At 38.2% G+C, this 19,740-nt stretch overlaps 2 protein-coding genes across 3 annotated transcripts in view; one reads left to right on the forward strand and one right to left on the reverse strand.

Annotated features, from left to right (window-relative positions):
• Positions 1-959: 959 nt before the first annotated feature.
• LOC122873440 (syntaxin-10) lies at positions 960-18,315 on the forward strand. 2 transcript variants are annotated; one of them, XM_044190133.1, is made up of 9 exons: positions 960-1,091; positions 1,600-1,675; positions 4,427-4,520; positions 5,421-5,515; positions 7,211-7,273; positions 9,212-9,313; positions 10,301-10,407; positions 14,688-14,782; positions 15,715-18,315. In XM_044190133.1, the coding sequence occupies exons 1-9, from the start codon at positions 1,057-1,059 to the stop codon at positions 15,789-15,791; spliced, it is 744 nt and encodes a 247-aa protein (XP_044046068.1). In that variant the 5' UTR covers positions 960-1,056; the 3' UTR covers positions 15,792-18,315. The 2 variants fall into 2 exon arrangements, with proteins under 2 accessions (XP_044046068.1, XP_044046069.1); XM_044190134.1 differs by lacking the exon at positions 960-1,091 and adding an exon at positions 1,122-1,274.
• nacc1b (nucleus accumbens associated 1, BEN and BTB (POZ) domain containing b) overlaps positions 15,068-19,740 on the reverse strand; it is a 33,749-nt gene continuing 29,076 nt past the window's right edge. The window contains exons 10-11 of the mRNA XM_044190128.1: positions 15,703-19,571; positions 15,068-15,619 (exon numbers count right to left, since the gene is read on the reverse strand). The gene's annotated coding sequence lies outside the window, so the exon portion shown is untranslated. The remainder of the gene's footprint in view (positions 15,620-15,702; positions 19,572-19,740) is intronic.

Raw genomic sequence — 19,740 nt, forward strand, 5'->3', positions numbered from 1 at the left:
TGGAGTTTGCTCCATGATTCTCCATAACTGAGCAAAATCAATCCGTTGATTGATTATTTTCATTTATTTATTTAAGAAGACATAGGGAGACATTCAGAGGTCTGTAACCAGGCTAGAAAACACAATTGAGTACAATATATAGCCTAATCAATAGTAAAAAGTGAATCACGTTTCTGCTCTAATATTTTACACTGTATTAGCTTTGTGTACCACGCTGGAAGTGTAAACAACACCCATTTAGTCTCATTAAATAAAAAGACAGAAATAGGATGTATGCCTTTGATAATGAAAGATAATGTTTAACTGTGGAAACAGCGGATTCGGACCTTTTGATCATATCATGTGATCTTCATCAGCAGATGGAGTTTGCCCAGTTGACACGAAATTGTACTGTAGATGTTCAATAGTCCATTTTTCTGTGTGTGGGCTATGTATATTCTTGAGGAAGAAATCAAATAACCCCCTACTCCTACTCCTACTACTGTACTTACAGTCAAAAATTGTCTGTATTTTTTGTTTTGTAAATATTTGGACAATGTGTATACAAAGAGTTAAATGCAGTGCATTGCTCTCTGTCTGTAACTCTTGCAATTTACTGCAAAAGCAGGCAGTAATTGCATAGACGTTACCATGGCAACTAATCTTATACAGATGTGTAGGCCTAACTCTTCTTCTGTTCCAACAAACCCATTTCTCCAAACTTCCAGCCAGTTTTCCTCCCTTTTTTGTTTTACTGAAACCTTCACTTTAAACATCTTCAACTCGGTATAAAAACATAATTATTTTACTAGATTTGATTGATGAAGGTGGTATGTAGTTTAGGCCTAGACCAACTTTTTTCCAACTTTTATAAGCTGGAATAGGACAAAAATGACATGCAGTTTGTAACTCAGTTTGTATTTAGATAAAGTGTCATACCTAAACATAACTGCGTATAATATTAAAATAGTGGAATAACTGTACACAATTGCCACAGACTGCCAAGTGTCATCGGAGACCATTTGAGCTGTGCCTGCGAAGTGCGCATGCGCTGAGTGGAGGAAAGAAGGAAGCATAATGTCGCTAGAAGACCCATTTTTCGTTGTGAAGGGGTAAGACATTTACAAATTAAGACATACAACTCAGCGTTACCTCAAGCTAATTCGCGCAACTACGTGTTCAAAGCTTAATTCGACAGCGAGTTGGTGTTTTCCTTAAAGACAAAGTTACATTAGCGAAGTTAGCTCAACGGCTAGCTGTAGCTAACTAGCATCAGCGCTACCAGCTGCGCCGAGGTAAGTTAGTTGATGTTTGTTTAGACTAACAAGGCTTGGTTCAGCACTGAGCAATCTCTGAGATTTGTTTCTGTTTCATCAGGCTTTCACTGTAAACACCTGGGCAGCTTTGAGACTCTGCTGTCAGGCAGTTTGCAATGCGTTGCGAAGTTAGAGAAGGATGCGAAATGTAGCTTCAGTGTTTGTTTTGGTTAAACGAGGGGCGTAGCTGCAGAGTTCAACTTGAAAAATAGCCAGGTGTCTCAAGGGTGAAGTCAACTAGCCAACGGTTTCCGTGCTCATGTTGTGTGTGTGTGTGTGTGTGTGTGTGTGTGTGTGTTTTCAGGGAGGTGCAGAAGGCCCTCTCTCGTGCTCGGGGCCTGTTTGATAGATGGGAGGAACTGTTGCAGGACGGGACACAGGTGAGCACCTCAACAACAATATCACTGCAGAATTCACTGTCCTGAAACTATGAGCCACTGACAGTCATATGGTGGATATTCTATCCTGACTGACTTAACTCATTAACACACCCTAAACTAGAGGACAGGTTCAAAAGCCCTGGTCTGTGGTGGCCAAGAAAGCTCAACACACACATCAAATTTAGAAAAAAAAAAAACAAAACAGGAGAGACGCATTCACCAAGGCACAAATAAACATGCTTAAAATATAGAAGCATTAAAAATTGTACACAACACAATAAAGGTTTATAGGAGACACTAAAAACTGATGAACACAACTCGTCAAAGGTGTAGGAAAATGAGCTAATAGTCTTTTCTAGTTTTTCAAATTCTGATTGCATAATTACTATATTATTGGAGATAGTGGCTATATACATAGTTTTTGCTTTATACTAATTAGGCTACTAGTGCGTTCATTTGTTTTTAGTGTCTTTAACTTTGATTTTGTTGTAACTCAATTCTGTTTTGTTCTGTACAGCTTGAAGCATTTCTGTTTTTGCTTTTTTTTCCCTGAAATTGCAGTGTTTCTTTATGCAACATATGTGTTGTCAAATTGTTATTGTGTTTCTTAATTTGCTTGTGTTTTATTAGTTTGAAGTGTTTTCCGAATGCAGTGTCTGCGCTGTCAAAGTGGTGAAGATCTTTTAGGTCAAATAGAGTAGAATAGAAAATGTGTGTTAGGGGTCTGATCACAAGTGGCAAACATCCAAATCCAGTGGTGAATTCATTTAAAATGCATTTTGGAGTCATTGGGATCATAATGCTTAAGTTACATTCAGAGGTGGTCAGGTGAACATGTATTCCCATGCAAATGCTTCTGTGAATGAAGTGAAGGACTGTCTAGTCAACTGCATACTGTACATTACAATAAATCTCCCAAACTCAAACAGCCTTTTGAAGCAACATACCAACCAACCACCTACTGCACCGAAAGGATTTTCTGTATTCCAAAGTTGTTTCTGGTAATTGATCCAGGTCTTAATCAGTTCCTTTAATGATCCCTTTTTGATAAATTGTTGGGTGGTTAAAATAGTGGTCACACTTTTGTAGCGTTAGTTTAAAAGTTTTTAAATTTTAATCTCTGCTAAAATTTAGTCGAAAGCAGGGTTTGGAACTGAAAACCAGTTCCAAATTAGAACCAAATCCAAAATGCCAAGAACCGGGTACCCCATTAAAAAAATTTCATTTTGGTTCTGCTTATTGGTTCCTAAACACGATAACCCTTTATTAATGCAAACAAAGGCTACATATCTGCAAGGACACAACAGCGTGTTTAGATATGTGCATGCATGGCTAATGTCACAGTAGTGAAAGATGGACTGCAGTAAACGCTCAAAAGTGTGTCTTCACTTTATTAAAGAATCATCAGCTAGCGCTAGCACCTCCAGTAGAGCCAGGTTTATCAAGCCGAGACACACTGTTCTCTTTGGCAATAAAGGGAAAGATGACGAAAGAGAAAACTGAGGAGTGTCAAATACTACAGCATCCACAAGAAAATGTATGTATTGACTGTGGATCATACATTTTATGGTATGTATTTACTTTGTGAATGTTCAGTTAAATTGGAATTGAAACTGGGACTTGATAATAAACGGAATCGATTGTAGAAAAGGTTTCAAGTCGTAGTCACCTGGACTCTGTTTTCAGAATCAACCCGTTTCGGCTCCCATCTGGAAGTCATTCTCAATTGTGAAAATGGTCTGAGAACTCAGAAATTTAAGCTACTCTGTGTTGCTTAGGCCTTGCCCTCAGTGAGGAGTCTTCCTGAGTGCTGTTACCCTGCCTAGTTTCACCTGAAACTGACCTTCTTTTGTTTCCATGATGGCCCAGTAATCAGGCCTATTGTTTTCTGGCTGCACCTCCCTCATCACTGTTAAGTACCTGATTAGCATATGATTGGCTTGACCGTGATGTTAATACACTGTGGTAAACAGTTGGCAAGTTGAATCTCAGACCACCGGACGAACGAGGGACTATACCGAACCGGAATTGCTAAAATTCAAATGATACCCAAACCTAGTGGAAAGATACATAATACATTATGGCATATAGATGAAATCACAAAAAATAAGTAATAAAAGAAGAAAAACTTGCTACATTTATTCAGACAGATGAAATAGTATGATGATGTTCTGAATTCATTTTCAAAACATCTGTTTTTCATTTAGTTGTCCTTCTTCGTGGAAATAAACAATTTTCTAAGGCTGCTGCTTGTGTAATGTTCACATTGTATTTCAATGTTAGATTTTTGATGCACGTGTGTATTAGCTTTAGAAGATGTATCACTCACCTGTAAGCTATTAAAAACACAGCATTCCTGTAGTATAATGGTGTGCGTCGCCAACAAATCTTTAATCATATTGTTTGTATTGCATCTGCCTCTTTTAAATCTATATTTTGCAAATTTTTCCGTTGTTGTCCAGTTGTGTAAAATGCACTCACACATTCCATTCCTTACTACCATGGCTCAAGTCCGACATTTAAACCAATTCTGACAGCATGCATCTTATGACTGTTTGCATGCTCATGGCCTGCTTTCAGGCCTCTGAATCACCACCCACACATTTTTTTGTAAGCATGAAATTGTGAAAACGAAATTGCTTCTCTGGTGAATTTTGTGGTTGGAATGAAAATCTGCTTGCATAGAGGCTGAGTAGAATGTTTATACTGTATGTATAGTTAGCATGTGTCTGTTGGTTTCTGTGGTCTCAGGTAAGTCGTGATGAGCTGGACTGGAGTACCAATGAACTGAGGAACTGTCTGAGAGCCATAGACTGGGATCTGGAGGACCTCAGTGAAACTATCAGTATCCTTTTAAACAGTAAAAAATCTCTTTCCCTCATCCTCACAAGGCTGTGTCTTCACATGACCGTCAGTACTTTTAGAACAAACAGATGCTTTGTGTCACTCTCTCACCCTCTCCTCCCTTTATCTTTCCCCTTATTCAGGAGATGTATTAACCTTCTAAAGACCAGAACCATTTTTACTTACATGATAACTAAGCAAAGATCAGAAATATAAAAGACCCTCTCAGTAGTTCGGAAAATGTCAGAAAATGGAGCAGAATCTTCAGGCAGAGGAGGCACTACCTGCTTCCATTTAATGGTTGAACTTCTTATTAGGCGGTGACTCGTGACTATGCTTATTATATTTTATATCAGAGGGTACTAGACTTGTTTGACAGGAGAGCCATTAAAATTAATAATAATATTAGAAGGTTCACCCGGGTTTTAATAAAGGATTGAATAGATTTTTTTTTTTTTTTGACTTTTACACATTGTTAGCAGTTGTCACTAACACACACCAGTCAGTCAATAAATCAGTCAACATTGTTTTAGCATATTTTAATTACACGGGAAGCAGTTCCCATGTGTGTTATATTCCTCTGTGACACCTTGTTTTAACTGGATGTGTGCTAAATTATGGAAGTAAGATAACACGAATATAAAATGCTGTTTCCTTGTGACTTTACGTTGTGGGGATATTCATGTATACTTTCAAAGTCAACACAACAATTTCCTGACAAATTTTCTCTACTTTTTTATTAGTGTTTTCCTTTTCAGAGCTATTTGTCTCCTTAAATTTCATTAGCTATTGGTAATAAATGCATTAAAAGAGTGTTTTATAAGTGCTGCAGTTTTAACAGTTAGTACATGGAGGGTCATTAGACATGTTGGTGTGTCCGTTGGGTCCTTAACTGGTTCAGATATTGTGGAGTCAAACCCAGGGAAGTTCAAACTGGGTGACGATGAACTTAAAGAGAGGAGAGACTTTGTGGAGCGAACCAGGAAATCTGTCCAGGTAAACTTAATCAAATCAAATCAAATCAAATTTGAGTTTTTTATTGATTTTTCTACCATGTTGTCTTTGTCCTCTAATATATTGGGATGTCATATCAATTCCTTTAGTCTTTGCTTGTTTTGTGTGTGTATTGTAATTGTGTTCGATGAAGATTAGTGAATGAGATTAAATGCAGTGCGGAAATGCCAAAAAGATATGTTTGTGACAATTTAGAAACAGTGTGTCTAGTTTAAGGGATTGTTATTAAAACTGTATATGTTATGTGTTTATGTAAAAAAGAAAATAATTTCCAACTGATATATTATCTGATTTTTTCAAAACTCTTAAATAATAATATCAGTGTCTACCCTAAATAAACCTGTATCAGTCAGGCTCAAATTTTTTGTCTATGTATTTTTTTCTATACTGTTTCTAAATGAAAAATTACTATATCATTATGTTTGGTATATTACTATTGTTATATAAAAATCCATGTATGATTTGAAGATTTTATCTTCAAAATCTTATTATTTCTCCCTCCCCAACCTGTGCAATTAGTGGCTGTGTCCAAAATCATTACCTATTTACTATATAGTGCACTATATTTACTGTCCACCATTTTACTTGAGTTTCTGAATTCTGAATTGAGAATTTAATGCACTATATAGTGCCCTCACAAATTCCCACAATATAACCAAAAAAGTTGTATCTATGGCTTTACACTACTTTCTGCTAACAGTCCCACAGTGCAATGCTCGCATTTTTTAGATGTGAAAATTAACAGTTATGTTACCAGTGATGATGCAAAAATGACAATGGTTCAAAGTTGTTTGAAATCTCAATTTAAAGCTCACTCTAGTGTAAACTACTGAGTACACATCAAATGGGCAGTAGTGAATGGTGACTGAGGAAGTGATTTTGGAGCCAGAGTGTTGAATTGCCTGTATGTCCTCCATGTTGGAAGAGGACGACAGCTGTTATGTGCAAAACAAATGGTTATTATGTCATGTTCATGAAAAATACAAACCAAAGCAATTTACTGGGCTCTAATTTGATATTTATATACAAGCTTTACCTCTGCGCAGGACGTGTATGTTTTCTTTTGAAAGGTGTTACCAGCGGTTACACGTGGCCATGTTGGAAGAGAGACGATTACACAAACATTGCCTGGAAGGCCTCTGTTTTGTTTTGACAACTAAAGTGTTTCAAATAAAGCACACCGACTGTCAGGTCAGGCAAAGTCAAACATCAGTCAAAACAGCAGCTCCCACAACTGAAGCACAAAGTGTGTTTTCACTGTGTTTTTATTGTAAAGAGACATACAATTGATTATCCATCAATACCTGTCAGCTCATTTATCTGCACTGCGGCTGTTAAGCTCCTGACTCGGCTGAGTTGAATCAATGTCGACACTGTAGGCACAATAGAAAATATGAGTCAGTTTTTAACACATGGGTCTTGCAGGCAAAGGTACCATCCTTAAAATAGACCTGAGGAGAATTGAGTCATCTGAGCCAAACAAAAGAGCTTTACTGAGGGGGAACAAAAGACTTTCTGACATTTTGATTTGCTGGCAGGGGATTCTGGAACAGCAGCAGAAAATCTCATTAATGAAGCTGTCTGCACTGAGCTGGGCTTTTAAAGTGATTTTTGCAACCATTGTGAAACATTGTGGAGTGAGAGTTGTAAATCGTTTTCTTGTGTGTGTGTGTGCAGGAGATGAAGGATCAGTTGTCCAGCCCTTCTGCTGTGGCTCAGGCAGAGAAGAAGAACAGACAGGTTGGTGGACATTTAATGACACATAAATAGTACATACACTTTACTGGGTAAAATGTAACGAATTAGAGTTACGTGGTCGGTTTTCGGGTTAAAAACTTGCATTTTGTGCACCACCAGTCGTACATCTCGAATCACCGCTTTTCACTGTTTTCCTTAACGACTTTGAAAATGTTTCAAAATCACAGGACTAGGTATCATTTGAAATTCCTTCATACAGTGCCAATATGATGCTTATGTTTTGGCACCAGTATCAAAACGATACTTGGGGCGTCATGGTGGCCTAGTGGTCTTAGACGCATAACACATAACAGCAATATCCCGGTTTCACATCTGGACAGGGACTGGTGCTGCACGTCATACCCCTGTCCATAGGTTTCCCATCAGCCTCTCTACTGTGTACTATCAAATAATGGCAAAACTTTAGAAAAACTAAAGTGATCAAAATGATTAATAAAACAAATCAAACTTCTCAAAAGCTTTGTGTAATGTTGTCTTAATACAAACAGCTGAGAAGGACTTTGCTAATAGACAGTCTATGGTAGACAGTCTAATAGTCTATAACAAATTAGAACTAACATTTGTAAAGTTTGTTGAAATTATTTCGAACACGAGCCACAAAGCCCAATCCTACATCGGCCAGCAAAGAGCCTTACCTTAATTCCCAATTTTTCCATCTATAGTGTCAAATCCAAAATGTTTCCACACATTATTTATCAGATGGTTCAGTGTCATGATTATCCCAATAGCATGACTATTGTTGTTTGTTTACTATAGTTTTCTCCATTTTGCCTTAGCAAATAACAATAGCCTAGTTTAGTGGTAGGGCAACAGGGCACTGTGGATGTATTAAGGAGGACTGGATACCACGTTTAAAGATGGCGCCCCATTCATTCCTATGAAGGTTGCTCACTGGGCGCATACTCCAAAAAAGCCTCCAAGAGCTTCCACACTCTTCCGTGTATTTGAGCCCATAAAGTATGCTCAGTAGAGTCCAGCCAAGTCGATTGAGAGCATGCATGTTGGTGACTTCCGCTGGCGGGGCCAGCTGACTTCCTGTTGGAAGTGAATCATACAGCTCTTCTAGACTTTCCAAATGTAATTGGACCAAATGGATCAAATCCTGATAATAAAAAGTCATTTTGGGAGGTTTGTGAAGTTCGAAAAATGCTGTTTAGACACTGCAATGTCTAAACACACGATGCATTTTCAGAACAACTCCCGTAGCCCATTTTCCCTGTGAATTTTTAATTCAAACATCATTAGAGATTAGATATTACATTTAAAATGTTTTGAAGGGTAATTTGAATTTTGAATAAAGTTCTGACAGTCCTAGCTGTCCCATGAGGCTGCAATGTTTATTACATGCCAGAAAACAAAATTGCTGGATGGATGAGAAATGGAGAGAGAACTTGTTCCCTAAATCAAAAGGGCTATACTGTAATGAGACAACTTAACTCTTGCTATACTTACAATATAATGCTAGTGTGTTAGTAGGCTAACGGTAGCATGTAAACATGCTTAGATTTAGTTTAACAGTACAGAGTAATTGTAATGAGTAGACGTTGTGCAGTTTGGAGTAACCTGTAATTTAAAAACATCAGCTGAAGTGTCTAATATCATCCATGTTTACACAGACTTTTTTTCTTCGTTGTTTGTTTAAACTCAGCTCATAGTTTTTGACAGCTTGACTGATTCAGTCACAGCGTATTTTAACTTAGCTTTCACTCTCCAGCTGATGTGTTGGCAGGTTGCTGTGACACATTTCCATCGGATACAAAAAGCAAATGATAGCAACATCTTGTGATTTGGGAAGTGTTGTAGTCTGTAGCAGCTAGCAAACTGTCAAACTCACATTGTTCCAACCATAGGCCTGCTTTTGCAGCTACTAGAATATAATACACACTGCTAACCCCATGTCTTGTGTGTGTATTTGTCCAGGCTCTGCTGACTTCATCAGGCCAGGACAGGTCAACGGGACTGGAGGCTCATATGGTGTCTGCAAACTCCAGATACATCCAGGAGCAACAGGAGCAACAACAGGTAGAGAGGGAAGGAGAATAGATGGATGGAATAAAAGAAAGGAAAAATGGGCAGAAGATAACAAAAATAGTAGGTAGAGAATGAAGGACAATGAAAAGTAGGGTGAAAGGAAGGATGAAAGTTAAAGGGGAACAAGTGAGTGGAAAAAGGAGGAAGGGAGAGATCTTGTTAATGGGTTTTTTATATTTCATTTTTAGTTTAAGGAATTTGACTTGACAAGAGCAATTTAAGTCAGAGTATAAACAAAGTGTAAATAAAGGTTTACATGCAGCTGCAAATAAGTGACCAGGATTAGTTCTCAAAATAATATCTCTACCTCCTCCGGTAAAGTTCTTCCACATTGCTAGTTTGCATTTTCAAACACTTGAAATTGTGTTCATGAGACTTCATATAAACTCCCATATGAGAGCATCGTAACTGTCAGACTGAAACATTTTGTAATGTTTGTTACAAAAGATGAAGAAGATTTAATCAAAGGATCACATTGCAAGGATAGAAAATGAGCACAGAGAGTGTAGGAATCCCGCTGCAGTCTTATTATAAAGATAAGGTAGACAAGATCTTTATCTGCTTTACAACGTGTCACGCTGTGAATGAAGTCAAAGAGGTTTAAATATACGTGTGAAGGTTATTTTCAGTGTCACAGTATAAGCTGTTGGTTTCTATTTCCTGTGGTGTTGAATGATGAAACAGTTTCTTCACACATCCTGTGTCAGGTTGTGGTTTTAGTAGGAACTGAATAAAAAACATGATGCTTGTTCACACCTTTTGATTTAATGATAGAGTGGAGTTTCGTCAGCGCTACATAAAATATGTGTGGTGAGGCACTCTTAAGCAAATTACAATGATATCAATGCAAAAATAGATATGAATTAAAACCATGTTTGGAGAGGTAAACAGTACATTAGGAGTAACATTTACATATCTTTGGGAAATGGTACCAAACACTGAGGATGAAGACTAACTTTGGTGTGTGTGTGTGTGTAGCTGATCATGCAGGAGCAGGATGAGCAGCTGGAGTTGGTGTCAGGCAGCATCAGAGTCCTCAAAGACATGTCGGGACGCATCGGGGACGAGCTTGACGAGCAGGCTGTGTGAGTGGACACACACACACGTGTATAATTCTAAACAAACAATTAGATGTTGCTTGGCAAAGTTCCCTCACTACTTTTTTATTCCTTTTCCTCGACTGACTGTAAATAACATTGATTTTAGTCATTAAGTGTTGCCCAGTGCAAGTCAAGTCAACTACAGTCATACTAAAGATATGTTCAGGATGATTTAAAATGTTTGTGTATTCTCGTCCAGAGAAATATTGACTGTGTTAGTCAATATTTCAAGTTCCAGACACCTGATGCTGAATCCTTTTCTTCTTTCTGACCTTTTAAGAATGTCAAAATGTAAAAATAGCCCTTCTAGTTGCAATCCATTGAATGGACTGTGCAGTCTTTTATTTTCAGTGACCTAAAACATTAACAGTAAACGTCAAGTTCAGTCACACTTTGGTGTCAGTCCCTCATAGAGCTGAAAGTTGATCAGTCAATAGACAGAAACTTAATCAGCAGCTATTTATAAATGATTAATTGTTTGTCTTTTTTTTTTTTTTTAAAAAAGTGACAAATATTCTGTGGTGTTCACCCTCTCATTTGAGAGGATTTGTTGCTTTTCTTTGTCTTACATGATAGTCTGACACTTTTATCCAGTTTTAAAGCCACATTTTACGCTACATCTTTAGTTAAAAGATTTTAGTCATCGGACGCTCAAATATTAAGTTATTGGTTTCCTGGTCGGGATTGCCTGCCGCAAGTGGGTTCGCTGCTAGCATAAACCGGCTTGTTTTTATCATGGGAGCTAGCTAGCCAATGGGGCTACCTAGCGGCAGACACAAAATGACGGACCTCTGCAGTTGACAGGAAATCACGTGATCTCAGCAGTGGAAGTTGGTCTTCTTCGTGTCGTTTTTGCGCAGCAGGCCTTACTGTAAAACACAACTTTATAACGTTAAATTAGCAATATGGGGCACTTAATTTGATGAATTTACTGTTTATCAGACCACAAATGAGACAAGAAGAGAGCGCCGCAAACAGCTGTTTCCATGCGCGTCCCCGGCTTCTCTGTTTGGGTAGTGGAACATGACAGGAGTGTTTCCTTCTATCTCACACAAACCGCCCTGTCTTAATAGTGTAAACTGTAATATGTCTCTCCTATAGGCTTGCAGTGAATTGATTTTCAAAAATATGGAACAAAAGCGTATCAAACCTCTCCTGCCCCCACAAGCCACACTAGCTCCCCCTTGTGGTCAAGAAGACCTCCTCCTGAGTGTCCAGACAGCAAAGAGCAGCGCGAGTGTCTGCGATTCCGGTTTCGACCAGCGTCAGGAAGAACAAAGTGTACTCAAATCGCACAGCTACTTTAGCTAGTCTGACTCCAATTGTGTGCCAGCCACAGACTGTGTCAGACAATGCCTTTAGTACACTAAACTTTGCTTTATTAAATATCAGGTCTCTGGCTGGCAAGTCACTATTATGATTTTATTATCAAGAAAAAAACTTTATTTTATGTTTTTAACTGAAACTCTGTTAAATGAAAACTATAGTGCAGCAGCCCTTATCAAATCAGCTCCCCCAAACTTTCATTTTATTAGTGAGGCTAGAGTAGTTAGGAAAGGAGGGGGAGTGAACACTTTATTTAATAATGTCTACCAGTGCAAACAGTTGTCATATATATTTGACTCTTTTAATATGTTGTGCTTCAGTTGAGATCCTCCTGCCGATCAATATTAGTAACCATTTACAGGCCCCCAAAATATAGTGCACACCACTTTGATGACTTTGTTAAACTACTGTCTGCCGTGTGTATTGATTTTAAGTGTGTTGTTATAGTGGGTGATTTTAATATTCAAATTCATATTGATAATCCCAAAGATGGCAGTGCTAAAGAACTTTTGTACATCCTCGACAACTTCAGACTTTCCCAGCATGTAACAGATTCAACACTTAATAAGGGACATATCTTAGATCTAATTATTTCCAAAGGCCTACACATTTCTGAGGTTGCGGTGACTGATGTTGCCCTTTCTGATTACTTTTTCGTTAAAATGACCATCTCTGCTGACACTAGCAGAATTAAAACAGAGGTAATCAGAAATAGGGCTGCCACTAACATCTATTTTTCTATGGATTAATCTATTGACTATTTTAACCGATTAATCTAAATGATTTATTTTCCTCCAAAAAAAATCTAATTGAACATTTAATTTCAGTTTCATTTTATTTTGCAAAGCTGTAGGTTTAAACTGGCAACTCCAACATGATAAAAATAAACACACACACTGGCAGCGCCAATCATCGTAAAAAAAAAAAAAAGACCAGATTCTAACGTAAACATTTTCTCAAATACTTATTCAATGGAATTTCTAAGGTAGCAGGCAGACGACTTTATATTAAACAGCTACAAGGACAAAAGATATTAAAAAGCTCTTACTAATGAATAGACAACACTATGGTTTCAGAAACGCAATTCTCACGCCACGCTGCAGTGGCCAATCCATCGGTCAGACCGGTCAAACGTCTCCACAGTCAGTAAACCAGTTCATGGACCAAACTATATGGCCTACTCTCCCAGTTGTGTCCTCGCTTGGTTTATTTCGTGTACCCAGCATCAACGTCTGTCTGGCTTGCAGTCTATGCTGAAAAATAGCCATACCAAGCCAAGCAGCTTCCTTTGGTTTGTGTTCATTTGAGAGCGAGAGATTCAGAGAAATTAAATGTTTACGTTATTTTCTGATTGTTTCACAGTGGTTACATTCTAAAGCACAAATAAACATGCACGCACTGTCGTCATGATGCAGCAATTACTTAGTGAGATTGAAGAAAAACAATGGAAAAACATTGCAGTTGACGCGTTTCCAGCGTCGACGTCATCGATTATGTCGACTACTCGCAGCAGCCCTAATCAGAAAGCACCTTATTCACATTACATTATTCACCCAGGTTTTTACACCCACACCAGCTCTGCCTTCAGTTCTTGTTAATGATCTTCAAGGCTGCCCCCGACTAAAGATTTCCCTAGTCGACTAGTAGTCGTTAGTTCAAGCCATTAGTCAAGTAATTGTTGCACGTTTATGATATTAATTTAATTATAGATTTTTGGGGCATTAGAAAATGGCTTGAATTCCAGGGCTGAGAAAGAATGTTATAAATAACATTGTTAACACTGTGCTACATTACAGAGAAATACAAAACCGTAATAATGAGCATTTAAAATATAAATATTACAAATCAAGCCAGCAATCTTGGTGTAGTTATGTACTCGGACCTACATTTCCATTATTACAAAATCAGCCTACTACCACCTTAAAAACATAGCAAGAATGAAAGGATTTCTGGCTAAAAAAGATACAGAAAAACTTGTTCATGCGTTTATTTTTAGCAGGCTAGACTACTGTAACAGTGTCTTCACTGGTCCTTAAAGGTCCAGTGTGTAGGATTTAGTGACATCTAGCAGTGAAATTGCAGAATACGACCATTTGAATACTTGCCTCACCCTCCTTTTCAAGCTTGTAGGAGAAACAACGGTGGCCGCGAAATTCGCGAACGGCCCTATCTAGAGCCAGTGTTTGGTTTGTCCGCTCTGGGCTACTGTAGAAACATGGCGGTGCATCATGGTGACCTCTATGGAAGGGGACCTGCACCCTATGTAGATAAAAACGGCTCAATCTAAGGTAATGAAAACACAACAATTCTTATTTTCAGGTGATTATACACTAATAAGAACATACTTTAAATAAATATTATATTCCATTTCTGCCAGTAACTCCTCCTAAAGGACCTTTAAATCACTGCACTGGCTTCCTGTGTGTCAAAGAATAGATTTTAAAATCCTATTATTTGTCTATAAAACACTAAACGGTCTCGGGCCTAAATACAACGACTGTCCAGGATCTAGACTTGTTTAATCAACAGAAGGCTGACTAAACAAGTCCGGTACACAGGAAATAGAATGATTTTTGCTCATTTTAACATAATCTTCTCTCCATTCCTTTCACATCAGCTGTTAGTGAACAACAGTGACTAAACACACAGGACTGAGCAGGAAAAACAAAGCAGTGTATGCAAACTATATCACCGTTTAATCATCAGGAAACAGTGACTCACAATAAAATGAATTTTCAAAACATTAATTTTTAGCATCACTACTGGCTCTATGAATAGCAAAATTGTCAGTACATCCATTTCAACAAACACTTAATGAACACTGGCCGTCAAGGGTGCCAGCAATTCTTTAGAAGTTTAGTCCTGTTTTTCTACATCATTCAGACACCCAGACCACATTTCATTTCTCCTCTCATAAGTGTGCTCCTCTCGTTGTTCAGGATGTTGGGGGATTTTGGAGACGAGATGGACCAGACATCGTCCCGTATGGATTCTGTCCTAAAGAAGCTGGAAAAGGTGTCTCACATGACCAGCAGTAAGTTTACACACACACACAGTTACATTTTTGCAATCATTGCTAATCGTAATTTGTATTCATGAGTTACAAACATGTTGAGAAAAGCTCTTGAAAGTGTGGAGTCAATTTTATTGAGTCCAGGATGAAATCTGGAGACTGCAGTTAGTGAGGGTTAAAGTGTCATTTCCAAACTTCCAGCAGATTTACCAGTCAGTAGCACAAAGGAAAATAAGCAAATAAGCCTGACTCTGTGGCTGAGTTTGTGCTGAAAAAAAAAAATAAATAAATCAATGATACCATGTATCAGGGTAATTATTTTTTATTACTTGAAATGCACAATATGTACTGTTTTGCCAAAAAAACTTTTTTTTCCACTTTCTTAAGTTCATATTTTTCATTTCAGTTCAGTACTACTGTGTGTCTAGTTTGGTGTGATTAAGACATTTTATCACAGTCTAATTTCACAGAACATCTGTTGCGTAATTAAACGCTGCACTGTTTCCACATGTCTGCAATCACTGAATGTATGTAAGTTATTTTGCCTTTGAATGATTTGACAGTTTGGGAAATACGTTTATTCCCATTTTTGCCAATAATTCAGTGAGAACATCGATACTGCTCTCATTTGTGCACGCTAAATATGAAGCTAGAGCCAGCAGCTGGTTAGCTTAGCACAAAGACTGGAAGCAAGGGGAAACTGTTAGCTTGGCTCTGTCCAAAGGCTTAAAAATGAGCATGAAAGTGAATGTTTATTTCCCAAAATGTCATACTATTCCTTGAATATTTTCGTCTATAGTCTTGTATGTCGTCACAGCAGGTTGATCCTTGAAAAAAAGTTGATTGTTACACTGTTGCCTAGAAAAAAGAAAAAAAAAAAAATCAATACATTATTAATGAAAACAGTCTCAGCCTGTGTTGTATCTAAAGATCCCCCGTACTGTGTTCTTCAGGTCGGAGACAGTGGTGTGCTATCGGCGTGCTGGTCACCATCATGATCGTGGTCCTCATCCTTTTCTTCGCTCTCTGATGCCGGTGACCTCCTGACTATGTTCGCCGACTCCCCCCTGTCAAGGCAGATGGATAGACAGATACAGGAAGAGGGATGGGAGAGGAAGGAGGAGAGAAACGTCCCCCTTTCTTCACACTAAGGAGAAAGTGATGACCCGCAGAGAGAAGTTAGGATATAATCCTCCTCCTCTCTGCTTTTAATGATTCTAATGGGAAAAACTCCATTGGTATTATGGATTTCATATTGGTGCATTTCGGTTGTTGGAAATAATGGTACTCATTGGGAGGGTCAGGACAGGAGGCTGGTGAAACCTCAATCTTGGTAGAGCTACCAGCCAAAAGGTAGTTTTTGGACACTGCTAAATATGGATTTGTTAACTGCTAAATCAAGAAAAATGCAGTTATTTGTGTTTTAAGCCGACAGGAGCAGCGTGGGTGGGTGGAGACGGGGTTTTTCAGTGTTGCCTTAAATATATTTTTATATTGTGAAATGTGCAATATGTTTATGTGCCTACATGTGAATCAGGGTGGGAAATGAACACCAAGCACTAGTCATCAGTTAAATCAGGAGAGTTATAGTTGGCCAAGGGTCTGCATGTTTTCTGTCCAGTCCAATAACAGCAGCTGATTTCACTGATTAACACGTCAGCCAGGAAGCTAGTCACCTCTGAAATCAGCTGCTGTGGTGTTTCTGGTCAAAACAAAAACATGGTAGTAGGCATGACATGAGGCTGCCCGTCCCTGATATTAGATGCTGGCTTAGCTCTGCCTCCACTTTGTCAGAAATGTACAGATTCCTGGGGCTCTGGCCAGCAGACAAACGGTTCAGTTCCTGCCCTGATTGTGATCCGTCTCTGTGGGGTGAAGTCAGGTCTGCAGCCAGCCGCCTTCGAGCCGCTGCAGGCAGTTAAGCGCACGATTGGCTGAGGCTTTGTTACCCTCACTGGGTGATGAGAGACAACCTTGGCTCAGAGCAAATGGGTTTGCTTGTTTTATTGAAAAGCTTTAGCTAATGAGAGGACGAACAGTTGCTGGGCAGGATGTCTCCGCACGCAGCCCAGATTTAGGCTTACAGCTCCCTCTGCTGGAGGTTGTAGGTCACGTTATTTCTTTGTCATGTCTGGTAACACTGCCCACACTAGGGTGTGTTGCAGTGCTGTATAAATAAACTGATGCTTTAAATGTGTGTGTGTAAATAGACATGATTCCTGTACAAAGGCTCAATTATATTTTTAATCCTGTGCAATCCAGATTTCTTTTCACTCGTGGTTTTTGCTTTTGTCACCCAGTTGCAGAGGAAATTCTGAAGTAAAGAGTTACATTCTTTTTCAAAGAGTCGGAGGTCAGATGCCCAGGATTTAAGGGAGGGTTGTTTCACTGTGCTGCGTTTCCTCACTGCCAGAGCTCTTTTAATCTTATTCTCTCAGTAGTTCATGTGTGCTTTTACATATGCAAGCCCTCATTTCTTAAATGCTTGAGTGGGGAAAATTAGCTGGAAAATGGCAGCAAGTATAAATGAGGCACTCATGTGGTTTCCACTCCAGCCATGAGTCACTGTAAGAACTATGCATCCAAGGTAGAGGCATCTGGAAACACTGATTTCTAATATACATCTTATTTCTTCTGTAAAGTTAAGGCTGTTAAGTGCTTTTCTGTTTGGATTTTACCCCATGATACTGTAACATCACATCTGTATGGGAGAGTATTATAGTGAGCGCAGTCTTGTTTTGGCTTGTTTTCAGATCTGGGTCTAAAGAGACTAATGTGAGGATTTCTAGTATTTGTTTTATCCAAAATGGAACTGTACATACGCTGATTTTATTGCATCAAGGCAGTGAAAAACTGACAAAACTTACATCTGATTACACAAATTACGCTAGTGAGTGAAAACGTATTGATGATTTGCTAAATAGCAGTCTGTCACTTTTGGGTAAATCTTTCAAAACATCTTACGACTCATCTTCACCTGCCATCCTCTCGACTTGCTTCTTTAAAAAGAAAAGCTTTAAAAACATGTTTGTCAGTTGTTGACATTTTGTAAAATTAAGCAAACCTTGTTGGTTTTAAAAAGGTGGACTTGGGGAACTGACCTCTGACCGGTTAAAAACTGCTGATTAACTACAGGAGATGTTTAGTTTAAAGTGCCAATGATCAGAGTTTCATTTATTCTTTTTATCTGACCAGTCATCAACCATAAGGAGTAGCTTTTGGCTGGAAGTTTTCCTCTTGAATGTAAAGAGGTGAATTTTGGGAGGATCTGAATGTGCAAATATTTTGCAATTGTGCCCTTCAATGCCAAACAGCATGTGTCTGCAGTTTTACTGCCTCTACTAAAAAAAAAAAAATTTTAATTCACTGCTCTGCTATTAGATTTTTTAAGTATTTACTTTCACACACATGAATAAATGTCACGTGGCCGCTGCTTTGACAAAACCATTACATCTGCATAAAATGAATTGAATGATTGTTTTCTTACTGGCACCCGGAGGTTTCTGAAATTGTTCAGTGGGATTTTAAGTTTCATTAAACTTGTTCAACATGAAGCCACTAAATGGCAGTGATTTTTTTTTTTTTTTTTTTTTTTTTATAATCGTGTTTGTTCCTCTAATAAAAAAAAAGGTATCTAAAAGACTCATTTAAGAGAGGTGTTTAAACATTAATAAATCTATGTTTATCAGAAATACTTTATCGATCCCCGAGGAGAAACTCTTTGGTACAGCTGCTCACTATCACGTCACACAGGAAAAGAAGTACTAATAGAATAGAAATAGACATAATAAATAAGTCTGCAAGCAAATCGAAATATGATACACTATAATACACCTAATCAAAATAAGTACAAGTGGGTATAAGGAAAAAGCTAAGTAAGTGTACAGTACAATGTAATAAGTAGTGCAATCATGTGTACTGTCAAGTTGAGTGTAGTAGATTTAACCAGCTTATTGGGCGGTGGATATTGCACAGCAGTAATATAGATTAATAAATATTAACATGGAATAATTAAACTGAGAACAGAGTATATTGCGCAGGAGTAAGAGAATATTGAGAATATTGCACAATATTTCAGGTATTGCAGTAATGTTAAGACTTGTACAGTGGCTTAGTTCCCCTGCTGTATGTTTGAATGATTTTTACTTTAGGTAAAAGCTTTCACCAAACTGCAGATGTTACAGGAGTGAGTTTTAATTGAGTCACTCTTCATCAGTACATCCTATTCTGAGAGCAGAACCATCATGTGAAATTACATTTACTTTAGCTGTAAAGAGCAGAGCGCCAGTCCCTGGTGGCTTTATGAACTGCAACTAGCTCTGAAAATAACACATTCAGACATCTAACAGACGTTTATTGATGAATTTATGGAGAGAAAATAAATTGCCAGCTATTTTGATCATTAATTAACCATTTATGTCATTTATCAAGCAAAAATGCCAAAGAATTGCTGGCTCCAGCTTCTGAAATGCTGCATTTCTCTGCTTCACATACATTGAATATCTTTAGGTTTACTGTTTGTGATGATGTGAAGGTGTTTTAAAGCATGTCACATTACGGCTCTGCTCTCAGAATAGGACGTGATGATTCAGCGTTTCAGTTCTAGAGTTCTAGTGTCTGTACTACACAATAGTGGTACAATATGGTGGTACAGTATTGAACACTGAATAAGAAACTCTGTTCCTTTTGTTTGTTTTTGTGCGGGTCGATGCAGCCTGGTACCTGTGCAGGTGAGCCTCCAGCGCACGTGCAACTCCTCCCATCTCAGGGGTTTAGTCATGAAGCGCCACCTTAGGGAAACACCAAATTCCTGAAATGTTTTGACACAAAAGTGGTCAAATATACACACCAGTGGTTTTGCCTCTTGATGATAAACCATAATTAATTAATTAATGGGCATTTTAAAAAGCCAACCATTGTTTTTTAAATGTTCTACTTTGCCTTCCAGTCAGCCATTGGTTTCAATTCATTTTCCTTTG

Source organism: Siniperca chuatsi, linkage group LG3 (genome assembly GCF_020085105.1).
Source record: "Siniperca chuatsi isolate FFG_IHB_CAS linkage group LG3, ASM2008510v1, whole genome shotgun sequence".
In the NCBI taxonomy this organism is placed as follows: Eukaryota; Metazoa; Chordata; class Actinopteri; order Centrarchiformes; family Sinipercidae; genus Siniperca; species Siniperca chuatsi.

Excerpts from the sequence above, each read along its gene's own strand:
- LOC122873440 (XM_044190133.1), top strand. The coding sequence starts at position 1,057 with ATGTCGCTAGAAGACCCATTTTTCGTTGTGAAGGG. Across the intron at positions 5,516-7,210 it reads GAACCAGGAAATCTGTCCAG|GAGATGAAGGATCAGTTGTC; the intron begins GTAAACTTAATC and ends GTGTGTGTGCAG. Across the intron at positions 14,783-15,714 it reads GGTGTCTCACATGACCAGCA|GTCGGAGACAGTGGTGTGCT; the intron begins GTAAGTTTACAC and ends TGTGTTCTTCAG.